This window comes from Opisthorchis viverrini (assembly GCF_000715545.1).
Source record: "Opisthorchis viverrini unplaced genomic scaffold opera_v5_212, whole genome shotgun sequence".
Taxonomy (NCBI): Eukaryota; Metazoa; Platyhelminthes; class Trematoda; order Opisthorchiida; family Opisthorchiidae; genus Opisthorchis; species Opisthorchis viverrini.
The window spans coordinates 33755-57146 of NW_008751870.1; the positions used below are offsets into that span (position 1 = coordinate 33755).

A 23392-nucleotide genomic window follows, 5' to 3' on the forward strand; every position below is an offset into this window, starting at 1 on the left:
CCCACGAACAGCTAAGTGACAGCCTTGCACACTCAAACGGAAATCCAGACTTTTATGTTCATCCCAATTCGAGAAACGCCTGGTGATTCACGTACGAGGTGATGTGTTATGCGCCTGAGTATTCGCTGCTGAACCTCTTCCATGTGGGATTTGGCCTCAGAGTTCCAGTGTGGAATAAAATTGATAGGTAAGTTCACGCAGATAGGACCGGATCTTCTGTCTCTCAGAAGGAAATGCTTAAACAACTTCATCACAGAACTGAGCAATACAGTCTGCAAGAACGTGATTTTAGATCTTTAAATTGAGACATTGTCTTTTAAGTGTAGTCAATCTGTGATGGACTACCTGAAAGCACTTCACAGCCGTTTCACGATTAGCGGGACTGAGCAGCTGCGCGTAAATTACTGTTTGGTCACCAACGGATCATCAGCAGTCCAACTTACACGCCCTCACACAGGATACTGTACCACTCGGTCATCAGTCGAGAATTCCACACTTAATGACCATGTGTTAACGAGTGGCGGTTTCTCCTATGGAAGTTGTATTAACAGTTTGAATTAATATGTCTTCTGTACTGTTTGTAGGTTTATGGCAGCGCGAGAAGATTTAGGGACAATTGACACGGTACTTCACAGACTTCACTTAAGACCTCAGTACATAGCATCATTGGGGTCGGCGAATCCATTTAGTGTGTTTATTGGTAGTCGAGAGAAGCCAGAGAGGGGCTGACACTATGCAGTAAATCGTGCCATAGGACAGCAGCGTCAGCAAATGCCGTAGTCCCATTCTTTATATGTATGGTAGCGGGCATTTGTGTGTGAGCAGTGGGCTCTGATGGGACCAGTCACGTTTTGTGACACACCATCAGCTTTTAGGTTGAACCAAATGCAATCCTCTTTGACCGAATCAAATGCGGCACGCAAGTCAGTGATGCGAGTTGCGATTGGTTGCTACAACTTCTAGTGGTGCCGTGGATCACGGCGAGTGTGAATATTCATTCAACATTACCATCTGGAACGCGGAAGCCCCTCAGATCCGGTCTAGTCGAAGGCGCTCGAATTTCTCTTGGTGGGCTTTTTGGCGGAACCACACGGGCTTTCCCTTGATAACTATCAGGCTCATACGCCGATCGGTCTTACGAACAGATCCGTGACATTTAAATACCAATAGCAATACTTAGATACACTTCGTCATCGTTTCGGTACGAGCCGCTCGCGCTACTCTGAAGCGGCATATAAGGAACTCACGAAGACTTTCCCATGAAAACTGTCAGGCTGGTACGCCGATTGTACTTACGAACAGATGTGAGAAATTTAAGCAGAAGTGTAACGGCGGGTACAGCTGATGCGGCATGTGAATAGTGTGGTTTCCTGGAAATTCGTTTCGCGTCTATTGAAAAGTGAGATTTATTACGGAACTTGTGGGACCACTTTCTTGCATTTGTTAACATTTGAGTAATAGTCAATGAATATGCAGGAAAGTTCAGGAAGACGCGTTCGAGAAGAACAAGCATATTCAGTTTTAATAAACAAGACGCTTATGGAAGTTTTGTTTCCCCGTCCAACAGCATGTAACTGTTCAGTTCGTGTTTTCTAAAGAGCAACTCCGCAGAGAAAACCTTCTTCCTTGTGCAATTAGCAACAATAATATACCCTTCGGCATCGCTTGTAGAGTGGAAAAGTTTGTGAACACGTAATGACCCCCGACAAGCAGGACTCATAGATTTACGCGTACAAATTACCTCAATCTGCAGGCGTCGTGCTATTCGTTTGCTTAGTTATCGCATCTACCTTGCCGTTGCGATGAACTTTGTAAATTATGATGTACGGAACGGAGATTTTCGTGTGTGCGGTGGGTGGTGCGCTTAGGAGTGGCAAATATGAATTTATCTGGTTGGAGGTCCCATATCTATAGAGAGGAATCCGAACACTTGGTGCTCCGGCTTTTCCGAACAACTAGCTAAAAGTAACTCTTCACTTCAATATCGTCATGAATACAATTTCAACTCTGCTGAAGAATCATATGAAATGCTCCCTTGGCTGATGGCAAGCGGAGAATTTGGTCGGTGAATGTGACTACCATCACCTGGAAAGGAGGACCTTGAAGTTGTTAATCTTTCCTCCCAGATTCTCCTCACCTCGGACTCATATTCATAGCTGCGTGAAGAGTCATTTTTTCGAACATAGGATACTTGTAGGTTTATGCATCCATACCACAAACCTAGCTCTCTCAAGCGAAATCAGCATGCATACTAGCGAATCAGTTCGGTGCCGGTACAGCCGTGCCAGAAGGGACTATTGATAATAGACAAGTACTAACCAGTTGTCGACTATCTTGAGGTATCTTCTCTTTTCCGGTTGCTAAAAAAATCGCAATGTGTACCACGACGAATTCGGCCAAAGGCATTTAATTGAAGATTTCATCGCACTGAAACACTACGGATTCTCCCCTTCACAGGCTGCAGTTCACTATCAGTGCACCACATTCCAAACAATTCCAAGGCGTGACTAGAACGTGCAGTGATCCAGGTGGAAGTTGGACGATCCTGAAATACCCGCGAAAGCATTTCGTGTCCTAACTAGAAACTTGCCGATCTCAACTTGAACGAGAAAAATGTTACCGACTACACGTAGGACAGCGTTCGTTCAATTCAAAATCCCCACACGACAGCCAATCAACCTTGCGCGTTAATTAGGATTCTTTCCACCAATACCGGCTATTTACACAACCTTATTAAGAAGATGTGCCAAGAAGTAGTTGACGGCTCCCATCGCCGTTTAAGTCAAATGCTGGTGAAAATGGATTCGCTGGATTCACAGTTACAATATTGTGCTTCGCGAATTTAGCGTCGGCGCAAGTGGATTCGCTGGATTCACAGTTAAAATATTATGCTTCGCGAATTTAGCGTCGGCGCAAGGTAACCGTGACTTTCCATGCATTTTCCATCGAACCATATAGACGAAATCTTTTACAGTGGACCATGCATTTTCCATCGTACCATATAGACGAAATCTTTTACAGTGGACAATCGACGTTAGCTGGTTGTCCACATGCACGGCTCATTTGAAATAGAATTTTCGGAACAGTAAATAAACAACAGGTCTATTAACGCATAGATTTCCACGATGACATGCAGGGGCCGGTATATTTGTATGGCCAACTTTTGTGATGCCTACAATGGAAAGGCTGATGATCGTCACACGAAAGATGGCGGTGACAACCAGAGCGGTGATAATAACCATGATGATAATCAGGTGAGAAATCCGCAAGCACATATATAGGTGCTGACAAACTCAGTACCCATGTGATCACCTGACTTGAGCTGTTTCGACGGTAGCATATGATCGACGCTGTATCGGTCCGACAACTTCACCAACTTTGATAGCTCGCCCGTGAAATACATATACCTTTGTTTTTAATCCCACACAGTTTGGCAGCTGAACAACTTATTTTCGATATATGCTCCAGTGTGTAAGTCAAAGTATAGAACAGATATCCTGGGAATTATCTTATCATTGTGTGTAAGAAGTATTCGCGCCTGTTTCATTCTCTTGGTGCAAATTCATTGACGTCCAAGTTACATGACCCGCCTAGTTGAAGCAGTCGTCTAATCACCATTTATCGACTTCGGTTCGATCGGTGTGTTGAGACATTTTTGAAATGCCTAACTTTGATGCTTCGTAATCATACGTGTCATTATTGCATTATGGACCAATACTCTACTGCGGTGTTTTAGTCACCGATGGAAAGCGGATTAAGTATGGTTGGTATAACTTTGATTGTTTGGAGGTATGATGCTCATGGAATCGATACATTTAATTGTCTGTATTCGCCAGATATCGAAATAAGGATCGAGAGGAGGCTTGCCTGAGTTCAAATCCATGTCCTCTAGATAAAATTAAGAGAAAACTAACGGAAACGCACGAGGCGACGGCAAGTTGTTCTGTCGTAGGGAAACTAGAGTTGAATCAAACAACGTGCCGAAGGGGCTGTGTGGAACGCACGAAGGAAACAGTTGTATTAACAGAACGAATGGGGATATCAGGAATGCAGCCAGTGGGACAAGCAGATCGTGCGAGAAGTATAGACGATATTCCTCGGTAAACCACATTTTTTGAATTGGACTTATCATGAATGTGGAATTTCTCATACCGTAGGTTACTTTCCTCTGAATTCACCTTAGTAAGTGAGAGCCCTGTTCACGTGCTAATCGTGAATGAGCATAATTAGCTTTATCCGGGTGTGGCTGGGTTAAACTGAGTACTCAGGAAGACACCGATATGGGTGTGACCCATCCGATTTTAGCTCTCTCCTCCTTATCAGCTGTAATAACTGTAATAGAGTGGTTGTAGCTGCCGCAGTTTCGTTCACCGATGATTTGGAGAGGGGGTATGTAGCTGCGCATTGGAGGTGGGAGCTGATGAATTGGTGCATAAATCCAGCATTGTCAGTGGGTTGTCAAGTGGAGGATTAGGAAGTGTGATAAGCATTGGAGGCAATACATGGATGCATGAGCGCTATTGAAGGCACGAGATCCAAACAAGGGATGTCAGCACAGATTAGCGATCGCCAATACACCTAATTACACACTAAACAGACTGGTTAAGGTAGATTTTAATTTAATTTTGTCTGCCTCTTGAATTGCGATTGCATGGCTGTGGGTTCAGCAACCAGTTTTACCATGCGGCTACCTATAACTAAATCAAAAGTTTTTCGATGAGAATTCACCAGTCCGAGGTACATTACCCAGTGTAACTTGGACTTGTGTTTTAGTTGACACAAAGATTTGTCCAGCATCCATCGAAGGAACATAGATCAGGAATCGGGTGGCATTCTCTAGAAACCGTTTATCAGAGAGGCCATGGAATACGTATCTTTGTTCCTGAATTGGTAGAATTGCGCGTGTAAATTGTTGCTTGTTGTTTCATCAGGCGAGACGTCGTGCCTGAAAATGACAAAAATACTGTCGTCCATAAAATCCTTGTTTCAAGAAAATGATAACCTACTCGCAATGTTTGACACTTAATTGTGAACTTGTTAAGTGTGATTCAATTTCATTTGGAAAACATCTCAGTCGTATTGGCACCCGTGGCTGGCAGTAGTCAGTGGCTTCATTTTTCGATGAAAAAACTGTTATTGGATGATCGTCACAGAACTTTCGATTACCACTGCGATCACGAAGTAAGAAGAATGGACGAAACTTGAGAAGATTGCCTGAGTATGTGTGGTATGTAGCTGGTGCTCGCTGTACCGAGATGCATGTTAAGCTAACAGGAGTGTAACATGTGGTCCAATATGAAGCGCCGACCGGCGATTGATGGGCTCTACACTCCCGATGGGATGGCTGCTATTCGCCAATTCCAGGCATTCAATGTCAGGTCTTAAAGGGCACGGTGATTTTCTGCTTAGACACGGGAGAGCCTTGAAAACGCTGGCTATTTCATCAGTCCGCCCACACAGCTCGAAGCAGGCCTTAATAACGGCGTCACCATTGCGGTTTGACTGACCAAAATTTGTGCCGATAATACGCGTGGATCGTGGCCTGACCATATCCGTGGTATTGCATTCGGCTTGATGGGGTTAAGCTTCGAGCAATGGCTTAGCACTACAAAGCAAACGATCGTCTAGTAGATCAGTAGGACAATTGATCTACTCTAAATATATCTGCTCTGATGGATAAGGGTCAACCGATCGGCATTAAGTTATAGCGATGGCGACTGTGTTATCACAGTGGTCAACCAATCACTCCGCTCAGACCAACCGCAACTAAGTGATATAAATAACAGCATAGTCTGATTCATCCACATGGCATTTTGCCACATTAACACAAGAAACCGAAGTTGATTTCAGTATCTCTGATAGGTGTGCACTTTTGGACTCGAAACACGCATGCGGCTGCATGCCTAGGCCCCAGTGACTAAATTCCGGCAGTCAGGTTTCACATCTCAGACCGACTCTATGGACGATACTGGACATGTTGTTCCATGTGTGCAATCACCACAAACTCGATTGGACTACCGACCCAAGCATTTATGGAGAAATCTGCCAACACAGGCATCCACGACCAGAACAAGCCGGGGCCTTAAATTTACAATCAGAGCAGCCGCTTCTCGGAAATCCGCCGAACTGTCGAAGTTATCATCAGGGGACCAAGGACCACCGCTTCATATAATCAATCACCTGGCGAAATCTCCAAATTTGACGAGAACAGTAATATAATCGACTGTACATAACGGAAAATGTATTCAACATCAAACAGCCCTCATAAGGTTGATAAAATCTCTTCGACAGTCAATTTGCGGCTTCGCAGGCTCATTGCAATTTTCCTTCAGAATTATGCATTTCATCAAGTGCTGGTATTGTTCGTTTAGAGTATGATAAGCCAGTCATTAGTAGTTGTGTGGACCTCAGATAGAAACTGCATTCTGAGCTGCAAATGCCTCCACAGATACACGGAAGACCGAGCGAAATAGAGGTGAAACCCACGAATAGTATTAAGATTTGTCGATAAAATAGTAAACGCCACTGAGACGTTGGTCCTCTAGCTAAACTGCGAGAATGTGTCAGTGATGGACGCAAGCAGGCTACTGCAATTGCACACTGCGACAAAGAGAATGGACGAACCCTTCCACCTTAACACTCATCCAACCACCAAGCGCTAGAAAGGGAATCAGCCACCGCATTGTACGAACTGCGAGACTGCGTCAGTGATGGACGCAAGCAGGCTACTGAAATTTCACACTGCAACGAACAGTATGGACGAACCCTTTCACCTTAACACTCATTCAACCACCAAGCCCTAGAAAGGGAATCAGCCACCGCATTGTACAACACAAAGTGGAAACTGACTGTTCCGTTCAAACTGACTCATTCAATTCGTAAGAGCCCGACGACCCATATAGGGTGTTGGTGACTGGAACTATTCGCAATTCACGGCTGACCGTCTGGGTCAATAAGAGCCACGATGGTGTGACCGTCACATCGAGCGTTTGACCAGAACCAACGCATAACCGAAAACTGATAGGACCCCCTCACTTCCATCATTCAGACGACTGCTTGCATATTAAGATCACACACAGACTTGTTTGGTCAGCCTTCTGTATTTCGATTAGTTAGCTGATGATGGAAGTCAGAGAAGGAGATCAAAGCGTTGAAACTGAAAAATGCCTCTGTAGTTGTGCTATTGTCCGCGAAGATTTGCGGTCTTGCCTAATTGCTTCCACACTAGCTTCGACTTGAGTTCCAACTAATGAGTTGGCTTACAATGGTAATGATGTTAATAATGGGCAGTGTGTGACTTAAAGCAAAACAAACATGAAAGCATGGATGGTGGGTCATTAAAATCAAGTAACAGTCGCTCAGCACTGACAAAATTTGGAGCCGTGCTGTCACGCCGCCCGAACTTACTACGAGGACTGAGGTAATGCCAATTTGTTCAGTTTGCCTAGGCAGGAGTAACCGGGATGCCGGAACTGCATCCAAACCACGGGAATTCCGATTGGTCAGTTAGCGCGCCAAACACACCGTTGTGTTCCAATGTGTGCATACGCCCAGCGAGTATCAGCTGAGGGCTTGTGCAAAGAAACGAGCCCACATAAATCCACAGGTTCTTTTGGTCAAGCGATGGTTGGGAGCTAATGCTACGCTTGCACGTCTTCCGCCTTTTAGTAGATTTTGAAGGTCACGGTGGGTAGTATCATAATCAGATATAGACTGTGAAATCCGATGAACTAGTTTCTACCTAATGAGTGGACTGAAGGTTATCGTCATCCACAACCCAAAATGAGACTGTGCATCCATGGGGAACAATATAATACAATCGTCGATCCGGTCGTATTGAATGTGGAACTGACCCTCCGACAAATCGGGAAGATGAAGACCTAGAACACAATCCATGTCACATGATGAGTTTTCCAAGTAGGACGCAACTGGGTGGATTGGGGACAATTCGTTTCCGGAATATCGTGTGCTGTTGGAGAACTTCGGCACTGACGATCTCCATTTAACGCACCTAGTAATACAGCCGCGAGCCGACAGGTTTCTGGCCTTGCAGGTTAACATTGGGTCTGTGGTGCCTGAGCGTCCCAACTGGTCGAACTCATTTGCTAGACAATTTGCTTCACCTGGATATTTGAGTTAAACGAATGGGGACGTGTGGCATCCGATTCTGGTAGTTCACATGCTCGCTCTACTATAAGCCACTTGTGCTTTTGCGAAATTCGCATTTATGCATCCAAGTAATGAAGGATGATGAATTAGAAGAGATCAAATGGATGAAATTTGAGTAGTGTCGTATAAGACTGGAAAGGGCGTTGGTCATTCCGCCCTATTGGGTATGTGTCGTTTGGTTTGGTCGTTACAAACAAATACCAGTCACATAATCAGCCGCGCGGTGAAGCTTGTCATTATCAATACTACTGGTGCCGTAAGAAAACTATTCGTTCAATAAGAATCGCGGAAACGGCTTTCCATGCACCACCTCATCCAAACGATGGTTGCTTCAGTGATTATGGAGCCGTTCACCACCGTTTAATGGCGTACTGTAACTGCTAAGATGACGACCTTAGATGCAAATGGAGGATTCGCTCGAGAGTCCGGCTGATTTCGACTGGTCTGTTATTGTTTTACAGTAGACAAGCACACATCCAAGGTCTTCCACACTTGTAGGCTTACTAATCGATTGTGGATTTCCAGAGTGCGAATTCAAACCAACATGGTGTTAGATTTAGTCGTTGATTCTTCCGAACGGATAAGGAATTGAGACTTGCGATTTTACTGGGGATTAGTGGAGTCGGTATATTTTTCTCACATGATATCCATCTATTAAATATCCTCATACATCCTGAGCCCGTGTGAACAGTCTTCAGGTCCAGGCGTAATACACTACGCACAAGTTTGTTGCTGAATACCCATCGATGGCCCACGACTGGTTACACGGGGCTCATCAAGTAGGCGCAGGCCTCGATTTTCCGTCAACTATACGCTCTTTGTGAACTCGAATTAGACAGATTTCGACAAATCAACTCATTCGCATGTTAGTTTGGTTTTGACTGGCGACTCATCTGGAACCCAGCTGAATCCCTCGTTGACGAGGACTTCAAGCAGCTGAATGTGCCGCACCAGTCCGCTTCATGTTTCAATTGGCACGATACTCGAGATATTCAGTTGGGCCTTAGCTGAGTACCCATCAAAATCAAACTGGTATGCAAATGGGTTTATTTCACTAGTCTTCATGTTTCCTGTGCATATGCATATGAGTTCACAAAACTGTTGAATTTGCGGACAAATTGATCAGCGCGTGAAAAGAATTCCAGGTACGGATGAGCTAAATGAACCACACTGAAGTGTATGACCGTTGAAGTTTGGGATGAAATCTTGAAGCCAGATATTATTGATCCACTGGAATTCCGGGCGCCTACATCTGACTTAGAAACCGGAGAAACCCAGATGGTTTGGCTTCAAACTTCGTACTCAAACGACAACTGTCCTCACGATAGATCAGTTTGTGTGAATGGAATTAAACGTTTCTCTTAAAGAATAATTTGGCAGGCCATGTTAAACTGGAGACTATTGAAGGGAACGCATCACAATGGAAAATATAAAGCAAATGATGTGCTTGATAGACCAGCTCCTGGAATTTTGGAAGGACAAGCGTTTTGCGTACCAATCAGGAATTCTTTGCGTGCAGTAAAATGTGGCCCACCATTTGCGTCAAAATGTAAACTGGCGAAACGGGGTACTCTGAGAGAAATTGGAAGCATGAGACACTGCGAAATTGTAGCAACAGGGTAACACACACCAACAATTTCGAAATCAGTAATTTGGCTCGCTACAGATCGAGGATTTATTATAAACAGTACGAACATTCGAATGGCCGAGCTTTGAGTCCCGTTTTGGGATTGATTTCTGTTAGAATCATTGCATACCAATTAGTGACAATTTGTGCATGATGGCGAATTTACCGAGTTGAGTCCACGCTGGTTTCAGGGCGATTACTGCACCTTTCGGTAACATTCTGACCATGTCATTTTGATTACTATCTATGAAAGAGTCTGAAATAATGTAGTGCACTCCCATAACAACGTCTCAGCGAAGCATAGCATGATGCAGCTTATCCCTCAATCACGGAATCCATATCACCTGGTAACACGTGTCTCCTCGAGTGAAGACTTCTAAGATGGAATTTTCATTCCGCTTGTGAAATGATCCTTCCTCTGATCTACTGAGGGAGCCCTGTCTAGGCTCGGGCAACCTGACAGTATCCCAGTCCTCGTGCAACCTTCGGGTGGCATGGCAGTTAGGCACCGAAAGGGTGCTACAGCTAAACGATTTTTTAATTTTTTTTCTACTGACGGAGTAAAGGTTGTACGACGAGATAATCTTAGTGAAGATGTTCTGTTTTATGCCTTCTTCCAAACTCATGACAGCACATTTCACGTACTTCGTTCGAATTTCTGATGCCTATAGGGCTTCTGACTTCACGAACGCAAGCGCTTACCAAGTATTTATGGAAAATTTAGTGGCCACATCGGTTTCTATAAGGCCCTCAATTTTCATGTGCTGCACATTGCAGGATTCACTAAGAGGGTGGCCAACTCTCCCTGTCCATTAGGATTTCGTGGACCGGTTCTAGGTAGGCGTTGATATGTAGGCGTTGTATTTTCAGTTGCAAGCCTTCCTATATTCGAGGTATCCCGCAAGATGTGAGTAGCCAGCAGACTAGATCTGCATTTCCCTGATGGTCATTCGTTGTCCATCCTGGTAATCTCCTACAATGCACAGTTATAGCTTGCTCGTCTGGTGCACGAGGCGCTCAACGGTTTTTCATTAGGATATCTCGCTACCGAACAAATTTGCTCAGTTTTTTGCGCTGAACTAACTGTTCGGCTTGAAATCATCTTTACACGTTTGCGTCATAATTGGGCTTCAAATGGTTGAAAACGCTAAGAGGTTACTTTTTATAAAGAAAACTACACACAAGTTTGCTGAAAACACCTCGACAGATCACGACCGATGCAGCACATTCACAGTTTGGCCCTTCAACGATGGCGGCGGATAATCCTGATGAGGCATGCGTGTGGTTTTTGGTCTTTTCCAAGATGCGGATCGCGTCTAATCGAGAAGGAAGTTTATTACGCAACTTGTGGAACTGCCTTGAAATGTTCGTTAACAGCTGCGTGGTAGACAGCGAATATGCATAAAGTTGCGGGAGACGCGTGCAGAAGTAAAGTTATTAAAAACTGTGTGCATTTGGGACGTCCACCTAACTGTTCAACTGTTTGTAACGGTTTATTTAGTATTTGGTATTGAAAGACTTTGCAGCGAAGGGCTTTTCCACTTTCACCATGTCATTGCCTCCTTTCATCAGTGGGCTACCAAATGATCTGATGCGGGAATTTAATCGTCTTCATTGCGAAGTGTATTGGGTTTCGTCACTGTAACTTTGGTTTTAAGAAATCTAGTGCTCATGGGGACAATACGGTAGGTGTGTTTATTTCGATTGATCAGCAACCGGGATAAAAATCCAAGCGAGACTTGTCAGAATTTTAAAATGTGTTCTAAGATAAAAATAGTGGGCATTTCCGCACAACACGCGAGGCAACGCCAAGCTGAACTGCGATGCCCAAAACAGATTCAAACCAAACAACGATCGGGAGGGGCGGGTCTGAACAGATAAAGCGAGCAGTTGTTATGGGACGGGGAATGAGGATAGCTAGAATTCACTTAAGTGGTGTTCAACGAAGCGTAGAATTATTTTTCCCGGCGTCCCACACAATTCCATGCTGTGACTAGAACACGCAGCGTTGCAGCTTGGAATTGAACGGTCCTCATGTGTTCACGCAGGGAGTGAGATGCACATTTGGAAGCCTGAAGCTCTGTCTGTGAACCAGAAAAAGATGACTTACTACTCCTAGCTCGGCATTCGTCCAATTCATGATCCGCACAGGACAGCCAATCAGGCTCTCGTGTTAATTAGGATTCTTTCAATGAATACTCTCAGTTAGCACAACCTTATCGAGAAAGTGTGCCAGAAATTAGTTGACGGACGGCCTCGCCATTTGAGTCAATTTTCAGTGAAGATGAAAACGCTGGATTCGCTAGTATTTGCGGTCACAGTATTGTGCTTCGCAAATTTTGCATCGGCGCAAGATCACCGTGAGTTTTCGTGCATTTTTCAACGTGCCATAAATACAAAATCATCGTAGAATGAACTATCGATGTCAGCAGTCTGCCCACACGCTGTCCCCAATCAAAATAGCATTTTTCGAAATATTAGTGATAATTTGTCTATTATATATATGCATATACACATATGTATATATGTAAGCTTACACGATGACACGGACCTGTCGGCATTTATAACCAAAGTATTGATGTTGACAATGTTAAGGTTGATAATGGTCATGCTGAGAATGGCGTTGACAACCAGAGCGGTGGTAATGATGATGATGATGACGACGATGATGATGATCACCCATGTTCCTACACGAACTCTTCAGGCATATGTATAGCTAGTGACGAGCTCAGGTCATATGGGATTACCTCATTTGGGCCCTTTCGTGGGTGGCATCTGATCAAAGATATATTGTTTCGATGATTTCATCAAAATTGTCTATTCTCTATTGACCTACAGATGCATTATTTCTTTCTATTCCTACACAGTTGGGCAGCTGGACAACCTATTATCGATATATGCTCCACTGTGTGAGTCAGAGTTTAGATCTGATATCTTGGGTACTAGCGAATTATTTCGTGTAAGGATATATTGAGCCTGCCTCATTCTCCAGGTACAAATTGATTTGCCTCCAAAATTCGCAACCCAGTTATTCAAAAAAATCGTCGACCTATCAGTAGATCACTTCATTTCCCTTGGTATTTTGAGATAGAATATTCGTTGTGTCTTTGAGGTGGGGAAGCTCCCTACAATGCACGAGGCAACGCCATGTTGTACTGCCGTGCCGGTACTAGAGTAGATCTGAATATTGACCTTGGGGGCGGAGCCGGGCACATAAACAGAGCGTTCGTAGTAAGGCAGGGAATGATGATACCAGAAATTTGCTTCTAAAGCAGATGGTGAGCCGAACAGCTGATGCATGCGCACGTGCCCGCAAATTATTGGCAAACGGTGCATGTTTGAGAACCAGAGAATCTGAGGTTTAGATGGAAGACGAATTTTGGAGGTATATGGTCACAGTTTTAATGTAACAAGTAAACGAAAGAGGATAGCCTATTTTGGGCTTGTCCGTAAAGTGGCCGATTCGGGAGATCACTGAATAATATGGCTGTACAAATTAGTGCATTAGGGGTGCACAATTTCCAAAACGATGCACAAACTTGAAAGTTCAGCTTGGCAATATTCAACAACTATTGAGTTTCAGTCCACAAATCGTACCCAAACTAAACCCGTTTCCCGTTTTTGTGCAAACATCAACCACTCCATCTCCCGTATTTACACTTATATATATATATTATATATATAATTCTTGCTTCCTCATGCTACATGTCCGGAGGTTCCTGGAACAAATTTTGCGAAATGTGAAGTTTACATGCATTTAATTAGCCCACTGTTGTTTCCACATTTCTCTTCTCAACGGTCACAGATGCTGACGAAGCGTATGAAGGGACACCGGGAGATACACTCTTTGATACAGTTGACGTCCAAGGGGGAATAAATGAGAATACTCGCCCAATGGCATCGAAAAGTATCGAAATTTTAACTGCGCATGCCAGATCGCCAGGAATCTCATCACGTCCGGTGGAGCCAATCGGTCAAACATTGGCTTATCAATGCCCGGTCTGCGGAAGACTATTTCGTCATCCATCACTTCTCATGGAGCACCAAATATCTCACACAGGCCGTCGTGACCTCAAGTGCAAAATTTGTTCAAGTGACTACAAGGATTCTTCCAGCCTTGCCGAACACATGAGGCAAAATCACGTGGATCAGTCTCTTCCGCCTAAGAAGTCATCTAAGTCACAAGGGTACGCATCGGAACAGACAGAACATCCATGTCCTAAATGCGGCAGACATTTCAAATGTTGGACAGGTCTGAAAAGTCATCAAAGGTCTGTACACCCCGAAGGAGTGCGTCATGTTTGTGAAAAGTGTGGATTGTCGTTCGCCCGTGAGCTTTATTTAAAGAGGCACATCATCCAAGTACACGAAAGTGAGGCAAAGCATACTTGCCCTCATTGCGGTAAGTCAGTCACACGTTCGTGGAATCTGCTGAAGCACATTAGAAACGTACATGGACGTGATCTAGCTGACGAAAAATCTGCGGGTCAATAGCACAGTGATTAACCACTCGGTAATCATGAGTATGACCTCGAGTGGAATACAGGTTTGTCTCCCTTGTAGCCTTCTTTTCACATTGCATGCAAGGATATTGATGAAACGTTTCTGATATGTCTGTTTAGTGATCTGTACTCAGTGCTACTAATAAATCAGTTCATCCACAAATCAAGTATTTTTTCCATTAACAACCCAGTGAGATATCGCAAATATATTCACCATTTGTGCAATATTGTCTGCTGATTCTGGGTCTGGAACAAAATCTTTGGAATGGCAAACAGACTCTGGATGAGTCCAAAATGAGGGTTCACCTCCGAGAAGTTTCTTCCCTCGAGGGTTTTCTGGGGACACTATTATCCCCAAACGAAACCGTATGTTAGCCACACATGGTATTCGGCGTCGATATTCGGGTCATGTGATTACTTGGGGGAAGATTATCTCAGGAGCCATGGAAAGGATAATAGCACGGGGATCCGTTGACATTCACTAGAAACCGTGCCGGAAGTTGACATAATTACTCGTCCTGCCAAAAATCCTTGGTTCCAGAAAATCATAACATGCAGCAATGTTTGGCAAATAATTGTGAACTTTGTAATGCACTACTCATATGGTTGCTGAAAATCCATCGACAGCCCACGACCGGTTTCGCCCTTCTTGAGGCTCATCAGGTAGGCGCAGTCCCCGGGTTTCCGTCAACCTTATGTTCTACTTGAAACCAAATTGCACGAAATTAGCGAATATACACTCATCTGCAAACTAATTTGGTTCTTTCGAGAGACTCACCTGGAACCCAGCTGAATCTCTCGTTTATGATGTTCTCAGGCAACTGAATGTGATGTACCAGGCCACCTCATATTTCAGTCGATACGGTATTTGAAATATCGCGATACACGTATATTTGTAATGTGCTACTCAGCAACCTTATGAGTAGTACATTACAAATATACGTGTATCGCGATATTTCAAATATCGTAGCGACTGAAATATGAGGCGGCCTGGTGCAGCACATTCAGTTGCCTGAGAACATCATGAACGAGAGATTCAGCTGGGTTCCAGGTGAGTCTCTCGAAAGAACCAAATTAGTTTGCAGATGAGTGTATATTCGCTAATTGTGAACTTGTTCAACGTGATCCAATCTCAGGTGAGAAACACCTCAGTTCTATTGGCACCCGTGCTTAGCAGTAATCAACACGTTAATATTGTGATGGAAAATATGTTATTGAATGGTCGTCAAACAACTTTTGGTGACTACTGGAATGACGAATATAAAACAGACGAAACTCACGCTATTCTTCAGTAATAACATTGTTCTGCATGGGTATGGCGAAGCAGTGATTATTTCGGTGGACACGCGAATACAACCAGCTCGTAATCTTTGAATATTTTCCACCGTATACAGACCGCCACAACAAATTCGGTCTATCATCCGAACGGTGAGACCGTGGCTACAAGAGTTGTTGCAGGAAACAATCTGAAACTGGAATCACATTTACCTTCCACATGCGGGTTTCAGTGGATAGCTGACGGCACAATGAAAGTGACTTTGCCGCGTGTAGAAGATTAGTTGTAAGACACTTCGGTGAACGAAATAGCATCAACCAAAATGTGGTGTCACTCCGAATTCAACTGGCAACAGGGCATTTTAGCACGTTTGTGAAGTTCTACGCGACGAATTTTTTCCTCCTGAAGATGAGCGGTTGAACCACTATTCCGTGAAATGGACATGGATCCCTTTTTTGCTGTGTTGCTGAGGTTGTGAAGTGAAGTGAGGACAAGTGAAATAGAGAAAACTGACGAAACCTGTGCGGCATTTGGAGCGTCTCGGAGTTGAATATTGAGCCTTCTCCGGAAGTCTCAATCCCTTCGTCCTCATCTTCATCACTTTTATCGCGTCTTCGCCTTGATTGTGGACTATATCTGCTCATAGCTTGTTTGAAATAGGTTGACGTGAGACCCGCGAGCCACTTCTAGCGGCGTTGCAATGCGCCGTGCCACCGCCAAGACCAGGACGACTGGAGTTGAAAGCCGCAACCATATGTAGTCAACAGGCACAACTTATCACACAGGCATGAACGTTATTTAGCGGTAAGCGAGTAAGATTCTCATTAGAAAGTTGAGGTGATTTGGCATGGAGCCGGATTTCATCAAAGACCTAAAACTGCCTCTGTAGTTGTGTTGATGACCGCAACTACTCGCGATGTTTATTAATTATTTATTCTCTTCGTTTGCTCCGATCTGCATCCCAATTAATGAGTCTGGTTAGAATGGCAAGAACGATATTAAGGGGATAGTGTGTCATTTGTGTCCGGACAAATCTAAAGGCGAGAATACTGGGTTGATGAAAATAAATAATATTCGTTCAGCTCTACCACGCTTTCGGTGCTCTGCTGCCACGCTTCTCGAACGAAATACGAGAAATGAGGTACTGCCAGATTGCCCAAGTCTAGACAAGAACAGTCGACATGCAGAGGAGCAAACGGTATTGTGGTCGTAGTGAGTTCAATCAAGATAGTGGAACTGACCATCTGAAGGATCGGAAGATTAAAGACCCNGCGCATTCCATCTGATGGAGTTGCCAAGAACGACACAACGAGTCGGGTGCGGGATGTTTCGGTCGACTACCACAACTTTGGCTCCTATCATATTCGATCAAAACGAACACTTTCAAAGTGGTTCAACCATCAAATTTCTATCCTACCGGTTAGCGGAAAGACGTGACACGAAGAAGACCAGCTATGCGGTGAATTGGACTGGGAGACGAATATTACCCGTTTGACCGTCAGTGTGGCGTATGGTCTTCAACTAACTATTCACATTTTTCAGCAAAATTATGTTACTGACAGAGAGAGTGGAAGGAATTTCATTCGAATAGTGATGCATAGATTTGGAAAGTGTACATAACTGGAATACGGTCATCTCCTGGAAACGGAGGTCTACGGATGAATAGTTATCCTGACCCTTCTGATCAAAGAATTCCACCAAGGATGACGACTTCTTTATATCATACTTTGTGAAAATTTGCGGACTGGTCATTTTACAAACTAACTGGAAGTTTCTACTTGAGCTTCACGCAATCCGAAGTTTCAAACCCTCGACCTTCCAGCGAGCGACTGAAAAATTGATTGTTTCTTCACAAGCGGCTGCTCATCATTGTGACTGGCCTTCAGCAGGGCAGGATATTGCACCAGTCATTGTCAATCTCGGAAAGCACAATACGTGGTCACACACTGCACGGATCCTTTGGCGACGAAGAGCCTGTCCTGTCTAAGCGAGAGCGAATCACTGCTGATCAGCCGCCTGTGACAAAACGGTCACGTGTTCAACCAGCGGCTGGAATTTCACGGGTTATGAGAGCTGAGTTTCGTGCGATGCACTCAAGGATGAAACAGCGGTGCAGTGCTTCTCAGATTTTCAGCATAGATTGGCTTCACCGATCGGACGAGGTGCTTACTTAAAAATGCCAAATCTCCAATAACATATCGCTTTCTTTTGCACTGATTTCATGGGAATCTGTGACTGAGATTTAGGAAGGATTCTATTGACGGTTTTCAATATGATGTCGAAAGGGTGGGCAATTGTTCGGGTCTTGGAAATCAGAGAGAACGAAAACGATTCTTCCGTATACAGTACGTTATGGTTTATTCGAAAATTCATTAATTTGCAAGGAATCAAATGGCCAGTCCATCGTTATTCTGTAGCTTTATATGTATAGTATATTTTGAACTGGAATTGTACGCATAATGCACATGATGACGGCAATCCCTTTAGGCCAATATTTACGGAAGACGCAACTTCACAACAGGAATTACGAGTGGTGGTAAACTTGCTGACGATAAAGTGCTGCCAAACCAGACCAGCATCGGATCAGGCAGGACATCCACGTCCTGAGGCAGGCACGTCCATGTCAGGCAGGTGCACGAACGTGAGAACAGGTTTCCTTGCCCCCAGTGCCAACAGTCACTCTCATGTGCGGGGAGTCTGATGTTGCACATCAGAAACATGAATAAACTCGAGCAAGCGGACGAAACACCTGTGGGTCAACAGCAGGGGCTTTGAACTCCCAGTGCGCACCAGTATGACTTTGAATAAAATACAGGCTTATTTCCTTTGCTATGTTCTTTTTACATTACATACAGCAAGGCTTTTTATAAAAGGTTTCTGGAATCATTGGTCTGCTAGATAAAGTAAATTCAGTATGAGCTGAGGTCATTGTTGCTATATCAAGAAGACTAAGCAGTTTGCATGTCAACACGCCGATAAAACTGTGCGAAAGTATCCGCTGTACTACAGGCATTACCTACTAGTTCTGGGTCAGGAAAAAAGAATAGAAAACTGATGAGCCCCAGTGATGGTCCAAACCAAAGCTAACTTGTCAGTCTCATTGGGACGTGGTTAGGCAACTACTGAGCTATGATTGATGTGCTTATAAAAACCATTCGTTATCGGTCAAAACCTCTGGAATGCACATAATAGTCCCCCAGATCAAAATAAATTGATACCAACCAAGTTTGCTTTGGGCTTGCAGGTTTAGTAAAAACGGCGAGGAGATAAATTTGTAATTTGCTTTGAAAAACGCGCTCAATCCCGTGCTCACAGAATTCTTGGATAAATAGAACTTGTCGCTTTCATCATTGAAGGCATTCAAGGACTCCCAAAAGAACCCAATGGGATAGGTGACGAGTACACATTCATAGCCCGAGGACGTCAAGCAATCGAGGAGGAACCATTTTGACACGGCACATATTACTTCCCGCGAAATATCGCCCACTTCCATGCCCTTTATAGTGGCACGGCCTTTTATACGGCAGTGAAGCATCGGTGTTGAACACTGATGTCATGCTGTCGATAATGATGATGATGCACGGCCTTTTGGTAAGAACTTGGACAATGCAGCATCAAATTGATGTAGCTGATGGCAGTGAAAGGTTAGTATGGCGAGCCTCCCGGTTTCATTAATAACGTATGTAGGATCACGCCTTTTTAATGGTTAGATATCGCTATCTTCAACAGGACTTCCTAATTCGAACAGCCAGACAATATAATACATGAAACGCTCGACCGACACCATATGGATGCGAATCGAAGTGACTACCCTAAGTATGGTCACGTGAATGCATTGTGTGTTTCATCTATGTTATAAAGGTGGGTGCAACAATTCGGAAATGATAGCAGTAACAGTGCAACTATGTTATTCAGGGAATATCAGTTCCGGTTTGCTTGCAGGAGCCGAAAGTTTTTCGGCCTCGGGGGAATAGTTGAAACTGCGTCACAAAAGTTCATCGGCCATAAGCTCGGATTGGTTCCTACAGAGTTAGGAATGAGACCAAGATTGCGAATTAAACCCACTTGCAAACCAATCTGGTTTTAACAAAAGATTCGGTCGAAACCCAATTGAATAGAATGGACATATTTCACGAAGTGCGCTGTTCGAGTAAAAGATAAACTTGATAGAAAATAGAGGACTGCGTCCACCTTGAGGACGAGACAAACCGGTCTCCAGTTGTTGATAAACCTTCAGCGTTCGTACACGCAGATGTAGTTGTTAAGTTTTCGCCAAAAATTTCCGACGTGCATTTCGATGCGTCTTCTCATTGGTCCACTTCTATCGGTCTGATTCCCTGTGGTTCACACCAAGCAAATCACGTTTACCCAGCTGAATTCGGGATTCCGGGAGAGCATTGCGTGATAAGTAAGTCAGGAATTGATTTGCAGCCCGGCCTGTATTCTTTCAGTGAAGTGCCCAACCACAACCTACTCCACACCACAGCGTTCCATGTCATGGCCGAGAACAAGGAATGAACACTCGCCGATACGATGAAGTCAGCGTGCTCATACGAATTTTTAGCTCCCACATCGAATTCTGAATTTTGTGGAATTCGTCATTTGCAACCCATTACTGGTCGTTTCTATTCCCGTTGTTTAGAACAGGCATCCTGTGGTTCAATCGCTGTCGACAAGCAGATCCGTATCGGGTACTATCCCAATGCACCTCGTTTTTCAAGAACCATTAACTCAAATGGAAAGCGTACTTCTCAAGACACTTAACTAAGAGGAACTGGTGAATTAGCCACTCCTTGTGGATAGTCACGTGCAAAGACTGATAGGACATCTTACCTCAAAAAGGGTGCAAAGCAGAACGAAGTTGATGGCAGTACAATGAGATTTAAGCTACGCAAGATATTTAACGGGAAAATTAATACGCACATCCGTCGTCTGCTCATCGCACAACACGACAGAAAGGGGTGATCAACGAAATGGACAGGAACGTGTTGGGGTGTTGAATGCAAGGGTGTTGTTGATGCAAGCGTCGTCAAATGGACAAGCGGAACAGGTGCTTTCTAGTTCGGTTCTAAATGAGCTGGCTGCCTAGTGCGGTTTTCTGCTTCAAAATCGTCGATGTCTGCGTTGTAACCAACAGCAGTAAGACTGTGCAACCATGTTGTGTCTGTCCTATGTCCCTAATTATTTACCTGCTCTCAGGCTACAGCGCCATCAGTTCTACGCTTACCGTGACAAGAACGAACGAGCGGACGGCATGCAAAAGCGCTGCGACTGGCTACACTGCTACCAAAGTCGTAAGTCATGCGGTTGGTGTTACATGGTTATCTCCCGCGTGGTGTTGCATAGACAGACTTTACCTGCAGAACGGAATCTCCATTTTAATTTCCAGTGTACTTAAAGTGTGACGGAAACTCAAGAGCACCGCTAGAAAAATGGAAAGACGGGGTCCGGAAGACTGCGTCCACGACACGACGCCTGGTAGTTTGCGCTTGACTAATCGAAAGTTACCCTTCCTTATCTAACGAAACCCGTGCGGCATTCGCAGCGTCTTTCGAAAACCAGTTTCCGCGTTCATCTTTGAGTTGTAATGCTCGGCGTGCTTCGTGAGTAGCAACAACTATCGAAAGCTTCTGAGCTCACTCATCCTTCTCCAGGAGAAAGTCACCGCAACGTAGGGTAAATAATTACTGTATGCTAATAACCAACCTGATTTAAAAGACCATAAGCATCTTAGAAAAACACATGTTGGATGAACGTACAAAAAATCTCTTTTTGGCCAAACAATTCGAAGCCCAAAGACAAGCACACGGATGTCCAGAACGCTCCGTGTTACCAAACAAACTGAGCGGCAGCACGTTTTGAGGCTTGGAAGAGGGGGGGGGACTATTAACCACACCAATGTGCTAGTCAGCGTTCCCAATAGACGTAATAACAGCGATACTAATGTTGGTTAGGTCAATAATCAGTTGGTGGAATGAGAAGGGACTGTACAAATTGGAGAATGCCGACTGAGACGGGAGTTGTCGAAGAGGAAGGAGGAAGTGCGGACCAAGAAGACTGATAAGGTCGGTACTAACTGGGCTCAGCTCAGGTCGAATGAGCGGTTCATGGCGCATTCACAAAACAACACGAATAGTCAGCTCTCTACATAAACTTGTCAACCTAGTCTGGGTAAAAAAAAAGACAAATGTGTGATTTGGGGGATGGTTTGCGATGATATAGTACACGAATAATCCGCCTGAATTCGGACAGAGAAAATGCAACATATGAATATAAGAAAACTGACAATCTCTTGTGAAAAGATAACGAGATGATAAAATGCTCCTCACATCATCGTCGAGTGAGCAGTCTACGCTTGCCACGTTTAGTTGTATGTACAGAATTCGCACGGGATGGAGACCAGCGATCATCAGAGGACTCGGAATCGATGCTGTCCTCATCGCTGTCAGCTTTGCTCGATGACCTGTTTGAATGCTGTTCTGAAGACTCGGAAGCCGAAACACAGGACATCTCGGAACTGAATATCGAGTCTTCTTCGGAAGTTTCTGTCTCTTCGTCCTCTTCTTCGAAATCTTCATCACGCCTTCGCCTTGAATGTGGACCATATTTCCTCGCACGCTTGCTTGCAGTAGATTGACGCGAGCCTCGTGGGCTGCGTCCAGCCCTGATGCGACGCGCTGTACCACCACCACGGCCAGGACGACTGGAGTTAGACACTGCACCGCGAGTGGCAGTTTGCCGACTGGAACGTTGATGTATCAATCGTGCGAGAGCAGCAGACTGGTTCTGCTTGAGCAGCCCTGGACGCTCACGAGAATTCGATACAGGTCCGGGAAAAACCGGAGTTGTGGAGGTCAGGAAGTTTTCTTCAGCTAAGGAACAGAGCAAGCAGAGGCTTGAATAAGCGATTGTATGATAGAAGGCCTACTGAAGCTGCAACAGGGAAACATAGGTTAACTTGTGGATCACGTGGCATGCGCTTGTGAATTTGTCTGTGACTTCGAACCATACTGATCAACCCCTTGCCTAACGGGTGAACTCACATGTAGTTTGTGCCGAAGCGCCAGTGAAGTAGGGTGAATGTCCTGTACCTGGCGTAATTCCGACTGTGCAAAGGAGACAGTTCTGAGAGCACCAATATTCTCAACTGGTGGTGTACAGTCGCCGAAATGTACGGCGATAGATAAACAATGTGTGAGCAGTGGTCTAATGGCCCGTATCGCTTAAAATATGCAACAAAGACACTATTGGTAGTCGGTTTGATCTGCACAACAGTGAACAGTGAAATTCACTTCGGACAGAGCGGTAGATGTGAAACTCCGGCTGGGTCATTCGCCGATATTCATATGGAATGCATTAACCTCGAAACAAACGTAAAATCGAATATAATGGGATTCAAAGAAGCACACTTTGAAACATTTTGCGAGAAAATACGAAGAAAAATGAAGGTAAGCTACCAATGAAAACAGAGTCAGGCCATCAACCCAAGTCAACGGCTCAAGTGGCGAATCTTACATGGTTCCCGTAAGTTTTGACGTTGGTACTTCCCCGGGATACACGGAAAGCTACCTACTGCATACACAGGTTAACTTATAGGACATCCACACTTACACAATTGTCAGAATGGGGCTAAATGCGTTCTGCACACAGAGAACAATAGTAGCACAATCAGCACACACTGCCACATGTGAATGATGGGTATGGTAATTTGTTGAAATATTGGTAGCTCGGGTGAGTTTATTGGTTGTTGATCAGGTGGCTGTTGATCTGTTCGCCGAGCTTGGCAATTGGCTTGCAAACGTTTCGTCACCATACGAG

At 44.5% G+C, this 23392-nt stretch overlaps 3 protein-coding genes across 3 annotated transcripts in view; 1 reads left to right on the top strand and 2 right to left on the bottom strand.

The window, feature by feature from the left end:
* The window catches only part of T265_08350 (hypothetical protein), a gene marked incomplete at both ends in the record, with an annotated part of 25387 nt that extends 4510 nt beyond the window's left edge, over window positions 1-20877 (bottom strand). Inside the window, one exon of the mRNA XM_009174126.1 lies at window positions 20802-20877. Coding sequence (XP_009172390.1) covers window positions 20802-20877 — 76 coding nt within the window. The remainder of the gene's footprint in view (window positions 1-20801) is intronic.
* Window positions 12081-15282, top strand: T265_08351 (hypothetical protein; the record flags this gene model as incomplete). The annotated part of the gene is made up of 3 exons (XM_009174127.1): window positions 12081-12156; window positions 13602-14282; window positions 15155-15282. 3 exons carry the CDS (start codon window positions 12081-12083, stop codon window positions 15280-15282), a joined length of 885 nt encoding a protein of 294 aa, XP_009172391.1.
* Window positions 20878-21258: 381 nt separating the features above from the next.
* T265_14544 (hypothetical protein) overlaps window positions 21259-23392 on the bottom strand; it is a gene marked incomplete at both ends in the record, with an annotated part of 38702 nt that continues 36568 nt past the window's right edge. Inside the window, one exon of the mRNA XM_009174140.1 lies at window positions 21259-22446. Coding sequence (XP_009172404.1) covers window positions 21905-22446 — 542 coding nt within the window. The remainder of the gene's footprint in view (window positions 22447-23392) is intronic.